This window comes from Platichthys flesus, chromosome 4 (genome assembly GCF_949316205.1).
Source record: "Platichthys flesus chromosome 4, fPlaFle2.1, whole genome shotgun sequence".
Classification (NCBI taxonomy): domain Eukaryota; kingdom Metazoa; phylum Chordata; class Actinopteri; order Pleuronectiformes; family Pleuronectidae; genus Platichthys; species Platichthys flesus.
In genome coordinates, this window is record NC_084948.1 from 18,625,933 (window position 1) to 18,649,063 (window position 23,131).

The following is a 23,131-nucleotide window of genomic DNA, read 5'->3' on the forward strand; positions in this document are numbered from 1 at the left end:
TCAGGCACAGTGTTCCAACAAACCGCAGACACTCTCCCCTGACGCCTCCCCCCCCCAAACATCTCCCTGCTCCTGGAGAGCTGCTGGTTGCTCAGGTGCAACACCAGCACCTCTGTGCCGGTTCCAGCCGTCTGTCTCCGAGCCCGTCAGTGTGACAGAGAGATACAGCAGCGTGACTGACACGGAAGCCAGACGATGGTGCATCAACACAGATGAGATTCAGGCCCATGGGAGGCTGAGCAGCCAGTCCCCGCCTCCCTCCCTCACCCCGCAGGCCTCGACGTACTCGTCTCTGTTTCTTCAAAGATTAAAACCTCTGCCAACAAAAAAGTAACAACCCACTCCCACCCTACTGCTTCATGACGGCCTCATCATCCCTGCATCCCCTCTTTCTCCCCCCTCATTGTCATCCCCTCTTACCCTCCCGCCAGCGCCCACTGCCTGACTGTCTGCTGTTGCAGCTGTCGCCAGCCTGGCTACCATCACAGCACACCGGGGAGAAGAAATGGAAGAAGAGACCATGAGGGTGGGTGGGAGTCAAAAAAAACAAAAAAAACAGGGAGTAACTGAGAGGTGGGGAGATTGTGTGTATGTAATGTGGGATGAGGAGGTGGAGGTGGTGGTGGAGGGGGGAGTTTGAGGATGAGAGGTGGGGGAGGGGAGACAGAAGATGAAGAGGAAGAAAGAGAGGGACAGAGATGACAAGAGAGACGAGAGAGGCAGAAACGAGGGCAGAGGAGGAAAGTGAAATATTGGGAAGACGCAGCCAAAAAAGGGAGAGAGGGTAAGAAAAGACAAGAAACACGGAGAAGAGGAGGCACGAGAACTTTCTTTTATTTGTCTCACACTCTCATACTTCCTTCCAATCTTTCACTCTTCTTTCTTTCTGTCTTCATCCTTTCTTTCATATCTCTCTCTCTCTTTCTTTCGTTCTTTCACTCCCTCCCTTCATTCATTCCTTCTTTCCTGCCTTCTCTCGTATCTTTCTTTGTCTCTCACTCTCTTCCTTAAATCCATCCTTTTTATATTTTTCTTTCTTTTTTTCCTTCCTTCCTTCCTTCCTTCCCTCCTTCCTGCCTTCTTTCCTTCCTTCTTTCCTTCCTTCCTTTCTACTTTCCTTCATTCACACTAAAGTTACTTTAAAAACAGTATATAAATGTCAAATAAATTATTTTTACAGCGTATAGACACAGCACTGATGTTCCTCTACTAAAACATCCAGTTTCCATCTGTTTTATGATCTTACCCATAAAAACTTATGAGTAGAGAATCTGCTCCATAGATAAAACATAAATTTAACACATCAGCTACATTCAGAGACTCTCAGCACATAAACAACCCTCTATTCAACTCACATTTAATCACCATGTTTCTTGCCGCTCCTCCGTACTTTGATACCGAGGTTGTAGTGTGTGTATGCCCCCATGTCATTGATACCCCGGCTTGGCTTGACTTGTACAACCACAGGCCATCACGGCTCTAATCCTGAGCCACACAGTGGCACAGTTTCACCCTGCAGCCATTCACTTTGTCTCCACACAAACGCAGCTGCCAGATTCGTGTGACCAGGCAGAAGAGACGCTGGTATTAAATGAAGCGGCTTTCTCTGCACTGTTTTTGCATGGAGTGCGTATCTATAAGTGTGTGTGTGTGTGTAGGTGGGATAAAAAATGCACAGTACTTCCACTGTGGGAATGTCATGACTCCTTTAGTTTGACAAATTGCAAGCAGCCAAAACTGTTAATCGTACAATTTCAGATATTCAGCACTTTTCTGGATTAAGGGGCGTAAGTAAAGGTTCGCTCCATGTAATGAATCTGCACGTATTTATTATTCAGACTGCAGACTGCATCCAGTCAATCCAAGCTTTCACATCAGCAGCCGAATTTCACAGGTCCTTTTTTCCTTCCGACATTTACATATCCAACCAATCCGAATGTGTGTTGTTGACAAATTACATTTTGGTGTAGCAGTAGAAGAAGAACCACTCCTTCCTCCAGTCTTTTATTTTATCTATTTAATATACTTGTCTTTTGGCATTGCTCCCAGTTATTTCAGCCTTCAAAATGATATGCTGTAGCCGACTTAAAGCTACGATCAAGCAACAGGTAACACTAACTAATAATTAACAAAACGCACATGGGAACTTGGACAAATAACTCATCCTTATATTAATATAATGATATCTTATATGACTAAATATATTTGATTTGTTAAATCGTGTCATGTCTTAATGGGTCAGAATTGGCTCTATTATTTGCCATTTCATGAAATTTAAGATGCTGAGTATCATGCTCTGATAAAGGCTCAATCAATGACATGTATGTTATCTATCCATCTATCCATCTATCCATATATCCATCTATCAGTCTGTCTGTATGTAAAAGGTAAAAAGCTCTGCTATGAGAAAACATGTTTGTATGTTTTGGTTCTTCTTCAAAGTAATCATCATCGTTTAACCTACCATTGTCAATTCAGTCATTGCAACAATTTCTTTTTTCTGTTTCGTATAAAGAGACACTTTGTTCAAAGTAGGGAGCACAATTTTGTTTTCACAATCATTATACGTTTAAGCCTGGTCACTCTTTTAACTGGTGGAAAATTTGCCTGTCTGTATCAGGACAGATTGCTTGGCCCGAAGTTTCCTCACTATTATTTTCTAAATAAATATAAAAGTCTGACCACTTTCTTGATTTCTGAGCTACACAACTGTCACGTTTGGAGTTCATCAGAAGAGTGATTGTCTACATTATTGAAGAAGAGAACGACGGGTGGACAGACAGACATATTCCTCATTCTATAGTTAGAAGAGAGAAAATCTGACATGTGGCTGTAGAAGATCTGCTTGATAAAACACTGAAGCATCATAAACCTGAGCAGTCTTTGTCTGTTCCATGTGCTTTTACCTCATCTCATATTCATAACCTCGGCTGGTGTCGGCTCTGAACCAAATCATGTGCACTAAACGACAAACATGTTCATACGTCAAATATCTCCAGTGGTGAATGTCCACATTGAATAAAACATCACATTCTGGAATCGACTCTGGTATTCACACACTCCAAACATGCTCCCAACATGCAATGTACTGTCTGTTGTCTGGCTCAAGTGTCCTCTGCTCGACTCCACCATGAAAGTGGGTGCAGGACCTTTGGCTCGGGGGACACCCCGCGCCTTCTCTGCTTGGCCTGGCTGCCCACTCTCCGTGCCAGGCTGCTGGCAAACAACAATGACCCTCTGACAGCCACTGCACATACAGCAGCCCAGGAGGTTCCAATGGAAGCGTGTCTATGACTGTGTTGAGCACTTTGTCTGCTGAAATGTATAGTGTTTGCCCCCATGTGCTTTTCTTACTGTCAGAAACAAATAGCGACACTGTGTTCGCCCTTCTGCAGAACGTTTATTAGTAAAGAAAAAGGTCCTAAAGATCTGTTCCTGTTGATCTCCATGAGTTGCTTTCCCCCTCAGGCTATGTAGACTTTAATTACAGATGACCTCTCTTCTAACTTAAGAGCTGAGGTGAGCTTGAGGCGATGCTGAGAAAAGACGCAGCCTGATGTAGGCTGTAAGATGTTCCAGCTGTCTGTCTTTTTATGCAAATACGGCACATTTATATAATCCACTGGTGTGCAGCATGTTTGCATGCAATCGTGTAAAGTGGTAAAAGAAGTATTTATAATTTATAAATAGAGCACATGAGGTTATGTTTTCATTGCTGTCTGTCTGCAGGATTACTCAAAAACAACTGAACAAATTTCTATGAAATTTTATGGTGGAGGGGTGGGTCATGACCCAGGGACGACCCTGCTACATTCTGTGTGATTCAGTTAACTAGATGAACCCAGGAGCTTTCATTCATTTGACTTACCATTGTGAGATAAGGCCTCTGAGCAAATACTCTCTTACCCCACCTCCCTTTGATCATAATAATTACAAAATAAAAGTAATGACTTTATTTACTGATGATTGATTTGTCAAATACTCCACGGGGGATCAGAAAGACTCATCTGAACCCATAAGAATCATCACAATCATATCACTTGTTGATTATATTACAAATTATTAATCTGACTATGCTAATGAACTCAACTCAAATGTTGTGGAGTAAAAGTATACATCAGAATACTGGTGTCCATGTACATGTAACTGGTGTGTATGTTGAAAACCTACATCAATGTGATGTGTTTATACCTCAAACTGTTGCTCAGCTGTGTATGAGCTTCATGATGTACAGCAACATGTTGTAAACAGGGCAGGAAATCATTGCTGTTGACTGGCCTCAAATCAACTTTTTATTGACAAGTGGAGAACGTTGTCATTGTGTGTGTGTGTGTGTGTGTGTGTGTGGGCACATGCATGTGTATTCATTATCATGCAGCCCAGCCATCGACGGGTGGCACTGCAGCTGTCTCTCACTGAGACAGACTGAACATCGGCAGCGTTTTTTTTATCAGTGAGGTGATTCAGACATCTGTTAGCGGTGTGGCTGAGTTCACACGCTGCCCGAGCAGCGGCCACAGTCCAAAGGCCGTCGGACAATCCTCCCTCTGATAGACTGGAGTTCTGATCAAGCACTGCAATGTCCCTTCCACCTGCACGACATGGCTGAGTGAACTGCAGTGACTGGTTCTCTCCATTTCCCAGAATATCGTTTCATGACATTCCAGAAAGCCGGCTTCTATTTAACATGGGTGCAGCTTGTAAGTAAATGGAGATGACAAGTCAAGAAACACTCAGATCAGCCCTTACTCACTGTAAAGAACTGTACTGTATATTATGTCTAGAGGTATTTGTCTTATGTTCCGGTCGTTTGAGGCAGCTGATAGAATTAAACTGTGAGTCTTATATTAAGTACTGGAGAATCGTCGATGGGGGAGTGACACCAAAACCTGAATTTTTATAGTTGAAGCTGTCGGAGCAGCGGGAGAGATTCTGAATCTCAAAATGACATGAGAAGTCTTTTCTGGATAAATACAAAATACAACAAATCTCTCCCAGATAAACATTAATATTACTGCTCTATGGTTTTTGCTTTTCTAATCGCTGCATTCTGGGAAAGATTTGTGCAGCCACACATTCTGTGACGATGGACTTTGAGCCAAATCCTCCTGTCAGCATGATAACAATCTCACAGGGACTCATACTAATCTTCAGTAGGTATAATGTTTAGCAGGTTTGTTATCTTCCTTTAGCATGCTAATATTTCATCATGTCTTGCTTTATTGCTCATCATATGATGATTTAGTCAGTAATTTCTAAAGAGTTCCTCAGGACACGTGACAATAATAAACCTGAGTTGAATTTCAAGATGGGCACAAGAGCATGCAGAAATATTATATACATTACATTATATAATAACTGAGGTTAACATCAGCAAAATAGTAATATTACTTATTACATGTGCTGATCTTCATATGGTTGTAACTGTTATACGTGTACTTGACACTATCGGTGTAATGAGGCCTTCAGCAAAGGCCTCAGACAGACGCAGATAGTGAAAGTGCAACCGACACTCCATCATGGACGTTAACCTTAATCTGTAGCTGAGAAAGAAGAATGGTTTGACCTCCAATCAAACTTGCCTTACACTTCTCCCTGTCCGTTCCTCCCTCCCTCCCCCATCCATCTCTCCATTCCCTCTCCTAGCCGAGCCTCCAGGGGGTTCTCTGCAGCCAGCGCATTCCCTCCTCCTCTGTACCCATCCTGCCTTGCTTCCATCCTTCGCTCCCAGCCTACAGTCGCCCGTCACTGCCTCTATATCTCCTATCCCGCAGCCCCCCCCCCCCCCCTCCAATCCCCCCTGCAGTGACTCCTGCCATTGTGCGCCCTGCTCTTGCTCTGTCTTGGGCTGCTGTGTGAGAATGGGGTCATTGTTGCTCTGTTGCAGCGTTAGCATGACTGCGTGTCTCTGTGTGTGTATATGCGTGTGCTAGTAATTGTGTTGACATGGGGTGACTGCCTCGCTCTGATGAACAGAACAGGAGTGTTGAGGAAGAGATCTACTGGAGAGGTGAAGAAGAGGAGGGTATCACATAGACAGAACAGAAACAGAGTTAATACTGTCTGTCATCATTCAAATTTGTCACAGTTGAAGAGGAGCCTTCACCACAGGAGAGAGGCAGAAAGTATGAGACCAGAGTTGCTGAATGGTCAGAACTGAACGAAGCATCATGAACACACAGCCCAGCTGCTTTATCAATGTTTCTTAAAGGGAGATTCACCGAAGAATGAAACCTATTAATTAACCTTAATCAATAGAAAATGACACCTGCAAAACCATATCCATAAATATCATTCCTGAAATACACGATACTGGTCTCTTCCCCTCTATTCGTGCCCCATTGCTCCCATTGCTAGCTCGCACTAGTCCAGTTAGTCACAGTCTCGGCCTCCACCGCTCCGTCTCTCTGGGGGATTAGCAGCCAGCACTGGCCACCGCTCTAATCCTTTCCTCAACAGACTCACTCTCAGATTCTCACACGAATGGCCAGACGCAGGCTTTTCAGCGACAGCCACTATATGACCATATCTCGCCTTGCTAATCTGTTAAGTAGCTATTACACCACTCGCAACCCTGCTGCTGATTTCATTGTTGCAACTTTCACACGTTGACAAACAGAAAATACAAAGAAGGCCTAATAAGTGATAGCTTCACTATATTGATTTGTCTTTTTTCGTGCTTTGCCATTTCCACACTGGGAGTCTACGGCACACTTGGCGAGCCTGCTTCGAGATACATGGCTCCCACTATTCAGATGAGTGTTGACTGTGTAAACATGGCTTCCATTTGAAGCTGCAGCAGTCAAAACAGCAGATTATGTCAACCTCACTCAGTCTTTATTGTGTGGGTCTATTAGCCTCTGCATTCACCATTAGCGTCAAAGAAACCTTCATCTCAAACAATAACACTACCTCAAACATCGACATTGCTTTGTTTTAATAACTAATAACTGAATAACAAGACAAACATTGGTTATATGTTGTATGTACATGGATGTCCACAGTGAGTCAGTGTCAGGCTACAGGTTCAGATATGGGCGGTTTGGTTGTTGTTGGCATCAGGTGATCGGCTCACCTGGATTGTCTTACCTGCAGCCGACACTCCGCCTCTGCAGAGCTCCACATGAGGCGACAATGACTCTCAGAGAATTTAAAGGAAACACGACTCGGTTTTAAAGTCCTGGCCGAGGATTTTAAACAAATGTGTCCACTCAACGTCCACCTACTCGCTTCTTACTCCTGCTTTTAATCTAACTTTGTTTTTCTGAGCTGCCATGAAGCTGTAGACGTCTCCTTGGTGTTGATTTAAAGGTAAATCAATAGACCAGAATGAGGAATGTGCAACAGGGTTGAAAGATCCAGAAAAACATCATCAACCTTGACTTGAGGCTGTTTGGACGACTGCTGTTTTCAAGCTCAAGACCTGCTCAGCTCAAATAGATGTCTGTGTTTGATTTGTTGCAACTACACAATTTATTCAGGATTAAAGATGGAATTTGAATTGATCATTAACTGTGTGATCTGTAAGATTAAACTAAATCAACTGATTCATAAATAACCAGTCACAAGGACCCGCTGGCTTAGACCTTTGTCACAGGTCATTTACTTTTCAAAGACATCCGTCACCGTGCAGTTAAAGTTAAAATGCTCAAACAAATAAGTAACCAGTCATAAACGTTCTCAAGTGGCGCTGAGTCACGGATGACTACAGGCAGAAATATTTCAGGTTGAGAAATACAAACAAAGCCGCTTATCAAGATGACTCTTGGTGCTTTCAAAGGAAATGTTGGAGTTTGCCAATTGAGTGTTATTTATTTGGAGAATGGATGCAGATGCATTGATTACATTCATCAATTCAACTATATAACGCACTTGAGGATAATTTAATTGTCGTAAATAATTGTTAAGCATTCTTAAAATTATGAAAAGATATCATTTAGGCTATAGGGCTATGTGGTATGTTCTCCCTATGTCTGTTTCGGTTTTCTCTGGGTACTCTGTAATCCTCCAGCAGTCCAAATACATGCAGATGGGGGTCTGTAGGTGTGAATGTTAGTGTGAATGATTGTTTGTTTCTGTCTCTTGTGATCCTGTCCCCCGCACCCTTAAAGAAAGATAAGTGGTATCGATCATAGATGGATGGGTTATAACGTTACCCCAAATCTGTCAACAACTAAAAATGTGTTGATAAACTGAAATGCTAAAGAAATGGTTTCATTTTCTCAAATGTCTTCATAGTATTTCATGATAATAATCTGAATATCTTTAGGGTTGCTGATCAAACAAACACTAATGTCAACTCTGACCTTATTCCCCAGCTCAGTGATTGATCACTCAAATTAATCAATGATGACAATGGCAGGCCTCGTCTCTCCCTCATATCACTACAGCGTATCTATTATGTCTACAGTGATCCTCGCTGCTAGCTTTAATCCCGTGTGTCAAATGAGCCATCGAGGACAACCGGTGCCCTATGCTTGAGAAACTGGAGGCTGATCCAGGATCAGGGTGACAGGTAAGGCATGTCCACGGGGGCAGTGACCTGACAACCCACGAACATGCTGTGACATCACTCTAAGGAGGTCATCGTAATCAGATTATTCCCCCGTGCACAAACTGCTACAGTCACTCGCCGCTGTGAGTAACACACAGAGTCACACGTGCTCACTGCAGACACACCTTGAGAAACGTCAACCCGGGATGGGATAAATTTAGAAGAAAGTGTCTGAGCTGAGTCAAAAATAAAACTACTGAGTTGTAGAAATGTTTGTAGTAGCTTCAAACACATGCTCACTGTGAGAGCAGCAGTGTCTCACGTTTTGCCGCGATGAATTTCTTAGTGGGACATGGAAGACTGTTTACTGAGCGAAGGAACCGGCTGATGGAAGACAGAGGAGGAGCTTGGGGCCCTGCTCTGCAACAGCACTGATGCCAAGTGGTCGGCAGTTTGAAGAGGACACCTGAGACCAGCGCACCTGGACAATGAGCTGAGGTGTAATCCTAAACTGAGATGAACCGCTGTTTATCCCCCACGCGCTGCTTCTCTTGTTCTTTCCCATCAGTCTCCTCTCTGGCTCCATGCAGCTCCACTCTCTCTGCTCCCCGAGCCTATTTTTCTCCCCACAACCTGATCTATTCTTCACCCTGTTATTCTCACAATCCTTTCACTCGCTACTTCTCTCCTCTGTCTCACTTTCCTCTGATGCTTCCTCCTGGGCATCGCCAGGCTAATGCAAACATCCCTCAGTGTGAGTGTGAGTGCTAATCGTCCTTAACGATTAGCACCCACACATTTCCAGTAAGATTTATGGTTCAGGGGAACACAGGGTCGAACCCCTTCCTGAAGCCTTCCTGCATTTCCTCAGCTGCTATTTTCACACAGACAATACTCTAAATGGGGGGACTGACATTTTGTGCAGCAGCTGACAGCGGCTGGCAGCCGTATGACTCAGTGACACAGAAGCAGTGCCCATGTCACCATGGTAAGGCAGCGTTGTGGTGTTGTTGCCAAGGCTCTGCCATCCAATACGCATCTGATCGCTCATCGTTACAGTGAGAGCCACACAGGGAGGCGATGGGAGCTGGGTGTGCACATTTGAAAAGGTGGAGACTCAAGAAGACAGAGAGAGGCTGAAGATTAGGAGACATTTCAGCAGATCAGCTGTGAGTGTGTTTAAGCTCCACTCACTCCGGCTGTCTCCCTCTTTAAAAGGCCTTTAGGCAGCATCCTGCACACTCCACCCATATTTGAACACTCCCTCCCCCATCACTCATGTCAGTAGGAATAAACACACATAGTCTGACCTGCACACACAAGCATATACAAATGCACTTAAGATGCGCACTGTGTATTACTTCTTTGATGCACCAACAACTGCAACTGCGTCTTTAAACAGCAAGTAGCACAAAGGACCAAAAATAGCACAGTGAGTTGCAGAGCAGAACTGCTCTCCTTGAGGATGAAGAGGAGGAGGAGGAGGAAGAGGAGGAGGAGGAGGAGGAGGAGAGGCAGGAGGAGTTGCATAGAAAGAGATGACTGGGGAAAATATGGCAGAGATGGACCAGCTCTCCAGGACTGAAGCCATACCCGCTGTGCTCAATTTAAGTAGCAGCTGGAGTCCTAAACCCTCACTTTGTGCCCTTGAATTCGATGACTATGTTTTATAAAGTCATTGGTTAACGTTTTTATATTTATACCCACTTATCTGTCATACTGTATCTGGCAGTCACTGCATTAACAAAGTAATAACTGTGACCACACATCAAGCCTCCAGACCGCAAAACAGCTCAAATATCCTTAGTAGGACAATTATTCCATCCAGCAACATATTGCACTTTTTACAACTGTTTATAAACACATTTATTACTTGTAGAAGGTACATTTATTATCTGAGTTTTGTCACCTAATCTCAAATACCATAAATTATTTATCTGTGCTGAGAATTTTCCATTTTAAATGAATCTCTTTCTTGCCAATTGTTTTATAAACACATCGATACCATGTCAATATCTGTGCGGTGAATATGTAGTTACAGCCAGGAGATGGTAAGTTCATCTTTGGTAACAGCTTGTCTGCCGGTCCCATACTTGGTTTTAGCTTAATCTTTACCATGCTTATAGGAGCTGAGAGCGCCTTCAATATTCTCAGTTATTATATCTTGTCAACCGAGTGTAAATCTCTTAAGAAAATACCACAACTTGGACACCACATCTATATTTAGTGTTTTGCTGAATAGTTTTTGTCATATTTCGGTCAATATTACATATCCACAGAGTACATGTATTATTTATAGGATATAGTTGTAGTAGCCAGTCCCACTTTGCATCTTCCACCACAACAGCTTTGTACCCTTACCCTAATTTTATTACTCCTTCTGGTACATTGAGGTCAGGTGAGTTTCAATCTCCCATCCAAATGCTACCACCTGCAGTCATTTCAGTCATGTGATAACAACTTAAACATCTTTATGACAACTGATGAAAACCATGACATATGGCTGAGAACTCCTGAAAATGTCCCATCCAAGGTCCCTCTGCTAAGAATTGAGGGTTGGTACAATTGAAAATATTTCTGACCCTTGACCCTATAAATAAACATCATATAACTTTAACAATGGCACATTATAAACGTATATTATTATTTACAGAGAAGGTAATTGACACTTGTTTGCTGTACTTACTATTGCTGGACTTCAGGTCTCTGTGGATGATTGATACGAAGGCCTGGTTGTGCAGGTAGTCCATCCCTGTGGCAACCTGGACCGCCCAGTTCACCAGAACCCTCGGAGGAATCTTCTTTCCAGCCAGGGCCCGGTTCAGAGCCCCTCCTCGGGCGTACTCCATCACTAGGCACAGGTTGGGCTCACCCAGGCAGACACCACGCAATGAAATAATGTTAGGGTGCTGGAGCATCCAGAACAGCCGGGCCTCCTGGCGCACGCTCTCGGCTGTGACACTGATATCCTCATCAGGGTCCTGCCTAGCAGCCTTTACAGCCACTTCCTCTCCTCGCCACACTCCTTTGTATACTTTCCCAAATCCACCAGCTCCTATCACCTCCTCCAGGAGCAGTTCTGAGAAGTCCACTTCCAAGGGGCATTCCCCTACCCCACCTGCCACCAGCCCCCCTGCGGTCAGCTGCTGGTAGCTGGAAGCGTCCCCTTTCGTGACGTAGTTGCTTGGAAAGATACCCACCTTGTCCTGGATCTTACCTGTCCACCAACCCTCGTCCCCAGACACTTTGGAGTCTTTAGAGAGAACCACGAGGAGGTCCCCACGTCGCAGGGTTAACTCCTCATCTGCTGTGGCCTCATAGTCGAACACTGCCGTCCAGTAGAGGTTGGGGTTGTTGGCTCCACAACGATGACCAGGGTGGGAGTCTGGGGAGCCAGACGAAGAGATGGTGGAGGAGTTCCAGCTGCTGCCGTTCTCCACCTGGACAACTGGAGCCGGACACATTGGCGGTGGCGGGGTCATATTCAGGGGCACGAAGGATGAAGAGGAGGTAGTATAGGGGGGCCCAGGCGGGATTAGGCCGGGGGGAGGTGGGGAGCAGGAGCCCCCACAGCTGGTGCAGGACATGGGGGCTGCTCTGCTGCCCGCTTTCCCGTATGGGTTCATGGTGGCCTGGCTGCTCTTTGACGCTGTCGGCCTGTCCACTGTCAACTTAGGCACAAAATCCATACAGAGCCCATTGACTGAGACGACGTGTCCTCGACCACCAGCGGGGGGGAGAGGGGATCAGAGGATCAGAGAGCTGAAACTGCTCCCCCCCATCACCACATCTCTCTGCTGAACCTGTGCCAAATCCTGTCCCTGGTTGCTTCTCTGCTGTTGCTATGCAGTGTGTAAGTAACATGTATCCCCAAAGGCAAGTTCATTTAGGGACAATGTACATCAGGTCAAACAATGACTCTGAGCAGAGCAGATCTATGAGTGTAACCCCCGCGGAAACCTCATTGATTGTTTCCACGATGGAGTCCTTTAACAGTAGATAGTGGATACGTGTTTATCTAAGAAGCAGCAGGTCCGGTCGATTCCTTTGGAAAGAAACCGTCAGTGTGAAGAGGTCCTGATCACAGAGACAAATCCAGAGTTTAAAAAAACAGTTGCATACTTATTATGGATTCCCTACATTGCTAGGAATTTAACAAAAGCTACATCTTTGAACCTCTTAGTCTAAAAAACACAACCTCATCCCATTGAAAACTAGTGTGTCTTGACTTTGAGAGCCATAGAGACACTCTGATGGTAGGATTAATCCCAGTATGGAATATAGACTATTTATGGGGCCAATAAAAACAGCAGTCTGCGCGTGAGCTGGGTGAAATCCTCTGGGCAAGGGTCCTCATTATTTCTCATCCAGCCCGGAGTAGACGCACCTCCCCCGCCTGCCATCTCCGTGATTATGAGGCGTTTTTCCTCCTCTATATGCTGCGTTTATCCCGACGAGCCCGAGCCGGTCGGGGCTATATCCTGCATGCACGGAGCCGGTTCAGCGTCCCCGAATAGTCTCTACCAATAGGCCCCATCCATTTTGAGCCAGCTGGGAAGTGAATTAGAGAAAGCAGGCGCAGGCAGGGTGGCAGGTATCCGGCGCTACAGAGCTGCAAAGGGGCACCTCGTCCAGCATCCAGCCGGGTCTGGGCACAGCTTACCCGCCTGCGTGTGTGTGTGCAGCGGCCTGCTTCAGTTGCCTCTGCCGGGCTACATCAGAGATGGAGACGGGTCCTTGACTGGAGGAGAAACTGCAGTGGTGAAGGGATGCTGCCAGTTCTGCTTATTATCCTGTTGCTCTCACTGCACGCATTGTAGTTTCAGATCACCAATCAGTCAGTCAATCAGTCAATCAATCAATCAATCAATCAGTCCATCAATCGTATCGTGCAGGAGAAGGTGTCAATTTATAAATGTCCACAACCGAAACAGTCGCACGGTGTAAATAAGGCGGAGAATAAAGTCAGTGAAGGTTTGCATGGAGGCATCGCAGCAGCAGCGTTACAGTGTTATCATGCGATGAAGAAGAGCTCCAATCCATTTCCATGTCGTCTGTATCAAAGGGTCAACACCACATGATAATAATAATAACGTTATTTATAGGTTATAGTTGTAGTATCCAGTCCCAGTTGGCGTCTTCCACCACAGCCGCTTTGTTTATTCTAACACTTTGCATTTACTATAATAACCGAACCTGGACTCTGACAGCAGAGACATCCACCGAGAGCATCGCATGGGCGTGTGGTTGCATCCGAGTAACAAGGACCAGAACGGACCGAAACCAAACGTCAGTATCCCGATCCGGCGTCACGTGAACCTCTCCGGGTTGTCCCTGCGCTGCGGCCGCTGTTCAGCCAGCTGTCCGCGGCTCCATCGCATCGAAACAGGCTCTTCCTCCTCCTGTGAGGCGTGACATTACCGAGCTGTCAGTGTGTGTGGGGCTGACTCCGCATCCAAACACGCTGGTGCTCCGTTCACATGACGCGAGCAAGCGAGGGCTGCAGCTTTCATTGATGTACGAACAATCTGGATTGTGGAGATGAACGGGCTCGTCTCCCCACTTCCGCCCAGCGAGTGTGTGCAGATCAGTGCGAAGGGTGGAGACTGGGTGACACGCTGAGACCGCGCTGGTGCATGGTGGGAAATGTAGTGTCGAGGGTATCGCCTGCTGACCTACATCAGGCAGCTGATATAACTAGCATTATAAAAATAATAAAGGTAATACGAAGGAAAATAATCAAGTACATTTACTCGAATAGAGTACTCGAATATAAATTTGAAGTACTTTGATTTTAAGCTTCACAATTTTAAATACAATTGTGTTTGTATTAAATACAGTGTAATATAAGCTTTATATATTGAGGGCCCGAGCACTGACAGGCACTGACAGACAGTGAGGCCCTATTGAAATTGTAAGGATTATTATTATAATTTTTTCAGGCAAATGAATTGGCTTTTTGAGGGCTTTAACATGCTCGATTTCTTACCAAAATTTGCAGAAAATTAGACGTCCATGAGGAATAGGATTTATTTTGGCAGTATATAAGATTTCCTGATTTCAGGCGCATTATCTTATTTTAGACCATTATTTGTTCCTTTCATGTTTCATACCTTAAGGCTACATCATTGCAGCATGTAAATGTAATAATGGAGCCATATTTTATATAACCAGCGTTATATGCTTCTTTTTTCTTCCTCATGTGGTAAGTTGCTAAAGGTCAAGAATAGTGAATGTAGTGTTCTTTATTTCGATTTATTTGATTTAAATTATTACTCAAAAAGGAGCTGGAGCTTTCTTTCATGCAAGCACAACATAAAGTGGTGGAAATATAATTGCTTAGATTTTGTAACGACATGACACGGTGGATGGTCATGTGCACACTGATGTGGAAGAAAACAATACACAGGAACCTGGAGTAGCAACTGGGCAGCATGTTACAGTGTAATAGTGTTCTTGACTTTAATGTATTTGTACATTTATGGGAAGAAATTGCCAGTGTCAGGATTTTATTGCAATTTACAGAATGAGTCACTGGGTTATTAAGGAAAAGTACAGTATAGTATTCACAACTATCAAATTTTAAGCTATACTGACCCCTGGTGTCTAACGGGTGAGACACAGAGTTTCCACTGATGGTTCATTGGCCTATTTATTTTTTTAAGTGTTCTAAGGTAGTATTTGATACTAAGTTCTCAAGGGTTTGCGGTATCTGAGCAGGACCTATAAGGTCTGAAATACTTCTTGCTTCTTTGTTCCATTTTTTCTTTAATAGATACTTTTGCTTCTTTGTTTGGAGACCTTACTTTGTTTAAACGAATATGTGGAACATTTTACAACAATCCATTTCTCCTTGTGGCTGTTTCGTATATTTCTTCATGGTCTCATTTTGGTTAAAGTCTTCTTTGTTTTCTGTTCTCCTCTCCAATCCTCCAGTTAGTTATGCTGATTACATTCTTACAGGGCAGCAGCCTGAGCTAAGGTCAAGGCTGCAACTTTTCTCTCTAGCCAGTGAGTCACTGCCTTGATGGCTTTCCCTTTTCTTAATTGATTTGGATTATTGCTGACCCAATGTATAATCTGGCCAAGACTCCCTCGATAATTGTGAACTCCTCCTGCACCAGGTTACTGATTTTATTTGTTTAAACAACTCCTTATCTTGTGTCATATGTGTCATATGCAGCCTATGTATCTGCATCCTGAGTAACACAATCATGGTTGAACAAAAAATCGAAACAAATGAACAATAAAACAAAATAGGCGTTTAAGATATTTGTTTATGTTGTGCATTTTCACATCAACTAAACATCTGAATGTATCAGACAATGGTTTCAGTTTGAGAGATACGAGGTGGCATCAGAGGACTGATGATGTGTGTCGACCACAAGGTTGTGCTATTGACTAATTTGTAAGGAGTATAAAGTTTGATCAGACAACGTGATAAATATATTGCTTCTCTAATCTCTTATCTGTTTATACTCAAGAATCGTTTTTCATATAAAATATTTCAATTGCATTTTATATTATTAATCTGAATTTAATTTATTTGGAAATTGGAAGTGGAATAAAAGTATAAACCAGCAGAAAATGGAAATAATCAGGTAAAACTTTTACACAGAGTAAAAAACCCAGCTTAAACAAATGCAATCTGACCCCACATATACTTCCTTCATGAGGTCTAAAATGTTCTGGTTTTGCTGTAATTGCTGTTGAACTGTAAAGTCTAGGGCATGTTCTTTAGCCTCAATGATTTATTAATGATCGTCAACACGAACCCTAATCTTTTATAATAGGCAGGTTGGATTTATAGCAGGTTTGCATGAGTTTATAACTTCCCATTGAGTGTACACTGTATTTACAATATAAACTGTATATGTACGTAGTTTAAACACTATATGTGTATGTGGTATATATTCTGTTTGTGTTTGTACTGTATGTGTATGTTGGGCCTTCATCACATGTAGTGTATGTACTGTATATGTGTGTGGTGTATATAGTGAATACTGTATTTATATGTACTGTATTTATTATATGTATGTAGTGTATATAATGTGTGTACGTTTAGTGTATATACTGTATGTGTATGTAGAATATATACTGTATGTAGTGTATACACTGTATGTGTATACTGTATACATATCCACAGTAGTAGTAGTAGTAGTAGTGTGCTGCCCCCTGTGTGTTACTATCAGGAGGATGCACCAAGCCGAGCGGCGCATGCGCAGTGCGAGCGGGCGCAGCTCCTTCGTGGTGTAGGTTGACTGTTGAACATTCTCGGCAGCGTCTCTCTCGGTGAGCATCGGCCAGTCGACCGTCGGTCAGCGAGGGTTTCCTGGTGCCCGGAGGACTCATTTAACGGATTAGGAGCCGAGCGAAGGCGGCGGAGCGGCGTCAGGTGAGCGGTGTGTGTCCTCCTGGGGCTTTTCTGTCAACTCTTTTACTTTGAACAGTGCGGGCGATTCAGAAAAGCGCCGAAAAGTGACGAGCGAAACTAAAACGTTAGCGAGCGACCGCGGAGCCGCCGAGCCGAGCAACTTCACTCACTGCGGAGAGCCGCCGCGCTACTACGGCTCAGCCGGCCGCCTCTCCCCGACCCGGAGCCCCTATCCGCGGCCCCGCGCCTCGCTCCGACCCCCGGCCATTCAACAGAGTGGATTTACAGCCTCAAACACGGCGCTACCCGCAAAAATGCATTAGCCACGAAATATTCCACAAACCTTCCTCGTCGCCAGGGCTTCACTGCGCATGACCGCGGTGCTCTGCAGAGTTCGGGGTTGTAGTTCTTTCGTACCTGAGTTAATCACAGTTGGGAGGGCCAAGAGAACACGGTAAAACTACAAGTTCCAGACAATGGGAGCTTTGTTTGGGAGCGCAGCTAGTTAGCCTGGACGAGCTTTGAATTCCGAGTAGTTGTGCTGCAATCGGAAGTTGCCTCGGCTGGACATTTGTTTGACAATGGAGCCCAATGAGAGGCTGTTTTACACACACGTTTCTTTGGCTGGTGGGAGTTTTGCATTAGTTGTGAATGGCACCGGGGTGACGTGATGGCTGGTGCAACGTGTTTTAATCTCGCTGATAAAGGGAGGATTGGCCGTGTCCCTGCACGTTTGGGCATGGAGACTGTTGAGCTGTCAAAAGACCTGTGCACAGCGCGCAGAATGTGCAAGTGCACAGTAGGTATGCGAGTGTAGGTGTGTGTGAGTGTGTGTTTGTGTGTGCGTGCTCTGAATGGGGAGTTGATGATGCCTCGGTGTGTCGTCTTCCCTCCACAGAGATCCCCCGTGTTGCTGCCGTGTTCCCCAGCCCTCAGGAAATGACACGTCGAGGATCAGGATGACGGATCGGTCGTGCCCGAGCAGCAGAGCACGGCAGCGCTGAACATATTACGGGCATCATTTACTCGCGGTTGTCTCCCGTCTGGAAGTAATGGAATTATTATCACCAGGGATAATCTGAGACTGATCAAGTGTCCCAACCATAGACTGTATATCACAGTCTTAACCTGGTTATCCCACCGCTTTGACGGCTGTAACCACGGGCGGATAACGTGAGACATCCGGCTCCAGGGCACAGGCATGTAAAAGCCCCCCCATGCCTCCTATAAGAGCAAAAGCCATAGAATCAAAGAGATGCTGTTTTAGTAGTTTTTATGTGCAATTGTTGCTGTTTTGCTTTTTCGATTTCTCTCTGTAGTTGTTTTTGTGGCTTTCTGTCTCTTTATGGTCATTTCCTGTTTTCTCAATTGTTTCTTGCCCGTTGTGATCATTCTGTATCTCTGTGTGGTTTTTTATCTTGTTGTAGTTGCTTTTTAATATGCTTTGGTTCATCTTGTGTCTCTATTAGCTCATTCTGCATCCCTTTGCTGTCGTGACGCACCTTTTTGCTGGCTTGTGTCTCTCTGTGGTCCATTTGTGTCTCTTTGTGGTCATTTTGTGTCTCTTTCTTAGTCTCTATAGTAATTTGACTCACTTTCCAACAAAAAATATTAACAGTCATATCATACTGAGGTTCTGGACCAGGGATCCCCCCAGCCAAATCCCTGTAGGCCCACTCAGTGATCTGTCAAATGCCTCCAACAGTATTTGTTTGGCATTGGCACTTCCCACTGTTTGCTTTACAATCGGGGAACATTTCTGAACAGTAAAGTTCATGCTGAATAGTTATCGCGTGGTTTCGTCTTATCAAAGACCGGGCAGCAGCCTCAGAGATTCAGTTACATGAGGCTGTGTGTTTAGAGAAAATCAAAAAAAGAACATTCTTAATATTGATGTTGGAATTGTTAAAAACAGAACGAAGCATTGTAGCTAATTTATGGGGTGTTTATGGACTGCGTTGTCAGCGGAGAATCTGAAGCACGCTCCAATTATTGAGTATGTAGCTGCTCAGTTATATTTGGATCAGATGCACTGTTTTCTCCATCTTTGCGGTCACGTTACTGTACACAAACTTTACTCTTGTGAGTCACAAACACACTTACTTTATATACACTTTTCCTGCCTTTTGTAAGTCTCCACCCTTTAAATTTAAATCGATCGCTGTGTAAAAACATCTGCAATACACTTGTCGTTCAGAATGACATATCACACCAGTGGTGTGTCCCTGCAAGCTGTTTTTGATGGATTTATTGGAAGCAAAAATAGCTTGTGAATTCCAAGAGATGAAGCAAAACTTCCGGAGACTGTGATGAATGAAAATATCACACTGCAACTACTTTGATGATTAACTCATTATTTCATTTTCTTAAAAATTTGCTTGATAGGCATGACCGTTTCGATCTTTTTTATTATGATATCACATTATCTATGCTTATCTAATCCAGCTTCATAACTCTGGAGCCCTGTCACACGCTGTGAATCCCCTCCGGCAGTCAGCTTGTAGTTGGCTCCTCTGGGTGCCAGATGACTGTTGCTCACTGTCTGTGATGTTGAGGAGCATCTCATATCTTCTACCACTCATGCTGTAGTTTTAGTGCAGACAGCTGTGGGAACAAAGGATCCTCTCTTCAAAGAGAGGTGAATATGGGCCACCTAAGTTATTTCACCTGTAAACATATCTTGGAATCATCGTGTCATATCATGTTCGGGGTGACTCATCAGCTCTTGATTTTCCCCCCCTTGTTCCTTCATTCTTCATTCATCTAAAGGGGTTTTCCAAGAAGGTCTCTTACCCTGTTTTCAAAACAGCAAAGATGGTGATTTGGTTCCAGCTCTGGTTAAAGTTCTCCTTTCCCAACCGCGACACCTTGGCAGCCCTCCTGTTGTTTGTAATTTTAGAACAAAACGTGTCTTGCCAGGTTTCGGCTCAATCCTTAGTTAAATAAAGTTTAATAGAAACGAACAATTGTGTATTCTCGCTGTGTGTGCAAGAACACACACACACACATCCAGTGGTTCAAACAACATGCATCACTTATTAGGTGTATCCTGATAGGCCACAGAGAGGGAGGATGATACCTAAGGCTAAGGATGCCATCTGGTCTATGTCAGGGTGCAAAGTGACAGCTCCGTGTGTGTTTTTTAGGGGGGGTGAACATTTAGTATTTTCTTGAACTTGAGTGAAAGAGCCATCGTCTGCTTACTCTCCATACAGTCATTTCTTATTGAAGAATATTTCGAGCTGCTCTCTGTTTACTGCTGCCTCATGCTTTTGGTTTATGCTCCTTATAAACCAACACTGCTGCCATGTTCACCCATATCAGTGGTATTTTAAATGGCTCATCACAGCCTTATTCCCAACCAGGCTTGATTACAATTTGGTTATTCATTCACTTTACTGAACGGGCGTTTTTTTGTTTTATGTGTGGGTCAACGATTGTGGTTCAATGTTATGTGAGAATCACCCTCGATACTGACAGTAGCAAAGTAATAAAACTCACTTCTATATTATGGTTACAGAATGAACACAGATCTATTTAAGGCTGAAAACAAAATGTAGTGTAGAGACAAAGCAAGGCGAGGCCATTTGTTTGAACAGCACATTCATAGATTCAGTGCTTTACATAAGGCAAATACATTAGACAACAAAAGTCAAAAAATATTTAAAAACAGCAAAAATGTATATAATACCAGTACCATAAGCATTAAATATGATTTAAAAGGAAATATTATCGACTACATTTACAGACATCGTATTCAGATCAGAATATCGTCGTAAAATAAAATCTGTTGTTGATGCTTAAACAAAAGCAGACTTGTCTAATGAGATGGACAGAGGAGGAGGAAAACAGAAACCGAGAGTGCAACGTGTGGGCGAGAACCTGCGTGCCTGCGGCAGGCACGGAAATTGAAATTGTATTTTCTTATGTAATGAAGTTTTATGTAATTCTGTCATATGATGATGTTTGTTCATGATCCTGATGAACGTTGAGCACAATACATACAGAGATTTACCTGTGAGTCTGACATTGTTTAATGGGGCAAACACAAGTTGAATGTGCATTCAGTAGACCTGCATCGTTCACGGGCGTTAGTCAGAGTGCAGGTGTACAGCTTAAGATGAAACGCCATTAGACCACCAATAGTATAGCAACCCCCTGTCCCCACTCTGTTTGATTTATTCGCCTCCCTTGAGGGTCTTATCCATAAGTCAGCGTGCATGACAGTGTCAAGCGGTCAGAGATTTACAGAAAGAGGAGCTCGCCATGTTATCTGAAATGAGTCTCTGCTTTATGGCCTTTTGTGCAGCTATAAAACATTTTCCATGTAGGCAGTTGAACTATCAAGATTTTTTCTTTTTCCTCCTCTCTCTCCTCCAGAGGTCAAATTCCCTCAAGGTGTTGTTTACCAATCTGTGTTTTCTTATCACGAAAGAGGATGAATCATAGAGTCACAGAGCATGCGTGTAAATGTCTATGCGGCCAACATGCTACTCTTTTACTTTATTATTCTCAGTGCATAGGATCTTCTTAGTTTAGATATAGGACAGAACTGGACTCCCGGGCGTAGCAAGAGCTACATCCAGGCTACATCTTTCTCCGCTTGCCTCCTCTATGTGCTGGGTATGTTTGACTGGAGTAAATATAGCCTGTTGGTTTTAGCTCGAGGATAAACACAGATGTTGAGGAGGTCTTTCTTGCCACAGGTTTCGCCTGCATCCTCCCCCTGGTCAGCTTTGGTAGCGGAGGGAGAGAGGCAGAGGAAAAAGCTTTACCATCCATCCACAAAACACTTAAACAGGGTTATTGGACTTAACACTAAGCTCTTGACAGGGTTACAGGAGATGTATACATTGTGTACAAAGCTCTTAGATAGCCTGACAAAGTGCAGCACATAAAGAGTGATTTATACAGGCCTGTTTAAGGCTGTCCATACGGAAATTTAAATTTCAGGCCACTCTGCAGATTTATAAATGGACGTAGTTAGCCCGACCAGTTTGTGAGTTAAGAATGAATATTTACCTCTGCCAAGGAGGTTATGTTTTCACCCATGTCCTTTGGTTTATTGGCCGTTGGTTTGTTTGTGAGCAGGATAACCACTGAATGGATTTCCAAAAAACTTGGTTGAAGTATGGTACATTGACTAAGTAAGAACTTATTCAATTCTAGTGAAGATGTAGACAAAGGGGCAAATCCACTGCACAAAAATATGTATTTAATTGGTCTATTTAATGTTACGCTTTATAATTAGCTTTTAAAGAGATGTGTTTTTGCAGCATAGATAATGTTGTAGTTAACAAATGTTAGCACGCTGTATTAGAACTACATGACCGACATGTAATTACTGACCCAGGCATGAATATAAAGCAGCACGCTTGGCTGTGGAGAGACTATGGATACCTATGGCCTCTGCCTGTAGTTAGCAGCATATGGAGGGTTATTCTCTACTATCCTTATACTATGATACACCTTCATATCTGTCATGCTTGACATAGATCTTAAGTTTAATTAATTGGGGTCTTAAAAAGTTTTAACTTTAACTTTAACCTGCAGAAACCCTGAATATTTCATAGGGCTTGATGTGGGGAAATCAGGGTTATTTAGAGGACTGATATCTCTGAGGTGACTGTTGGGCCTGGACGGAGGTATGTGCTCTATTAAGTGCCATTCTAGATCTGTGTTTAATGAAAAATAAAACTTGAAGAGTTTGAAAGACAGGTATTTCGCCAACCAGATCTTACAGGGTTATTTCTGAATTCTCACGGAATCCAAGGCCAGGAGAGGTACAAAAAACTGCTGCGATTACTGGCTATAGTCCTGTTAGGTCCCTGAACAGCCCTGAATGTGCTCATCTCCATAACATTAGGAGCTCTTATCTGTTACTTCCCCTCCTTTTATAATGTTTCTCTCTGGCCCATGCCACTGTCAAAAGGGACTGATGATGCTAAACGGTGTTTCATTGCTGCGCTAAAAGAGTTGTTGTTGATAGAAGCACAAATCATGCATCAGACCTCTGGGGAAAAGGCTTTGTTTTAGAGACTTCCAAAGCATTCAGAAGATAGACATCCATTAACATGAATTGTCATGGAGCTGGCAGGGGAAGCCGCCACCTTTCTCTGTAATGTCTGTATCATTCTTCCCTCGTGTTTCTTGTATCCTGGGAGTTGAGTTTGTCTAATGCTTTAAGTGGAAGAGCCTGTTGTTTCACCTGCTTCATATCTGTCCTTAACTGAGACCCAACACACAAGGTTGACAGGTGGTGT

The 23,131-nt window shown here is 43.7% G+C and overlaps 2 protein-coding genes across 2 annotated transcripts in view; one reads left to right on the forward strand and one right to left on the reverse strand.

The window, feature by feature from the left end:
• The window catches only part of map3k10 (mitogen-activated protein kinase kinase kinase 10), a 29,229-nt gene extending 15,300 nt beyond the window's left edge, over window positions 1-13,929 (reverse strand). Inside the window, exon 1 of the mRNA XM_062385916.1 lies at window positions 11,181-13,929. Within this exon, the coding sequence (XP_062241900.1) occupies window positions 11,181-12,183 (1,003 nt within the window). The 5' untranslated portion in view covers window positions 12,184-13,929. The remainder of the gene's footprint in view (window positions 1-11,180) is intronic.
• Window positions 13,930-16,763: 2,834 nt separating this feature from the next.
• The window catches only part of sipa1l3 (signal-induced proliferation-associated 1 like 3), a 64,059-nt gene continuing 57,691 nt past the window's right edge, over window positions 16,764-23,131 (forward strand). Inside the window, exon 1 of the mRNA XM_062385381.1 lies at window positions 16,764-16,889. The gene's annotated coding sequence lies outside the window, so the exon portion shown is untranslated. The remainder of the gene's footprint in view (window positions 16,890-23,131) is intronic.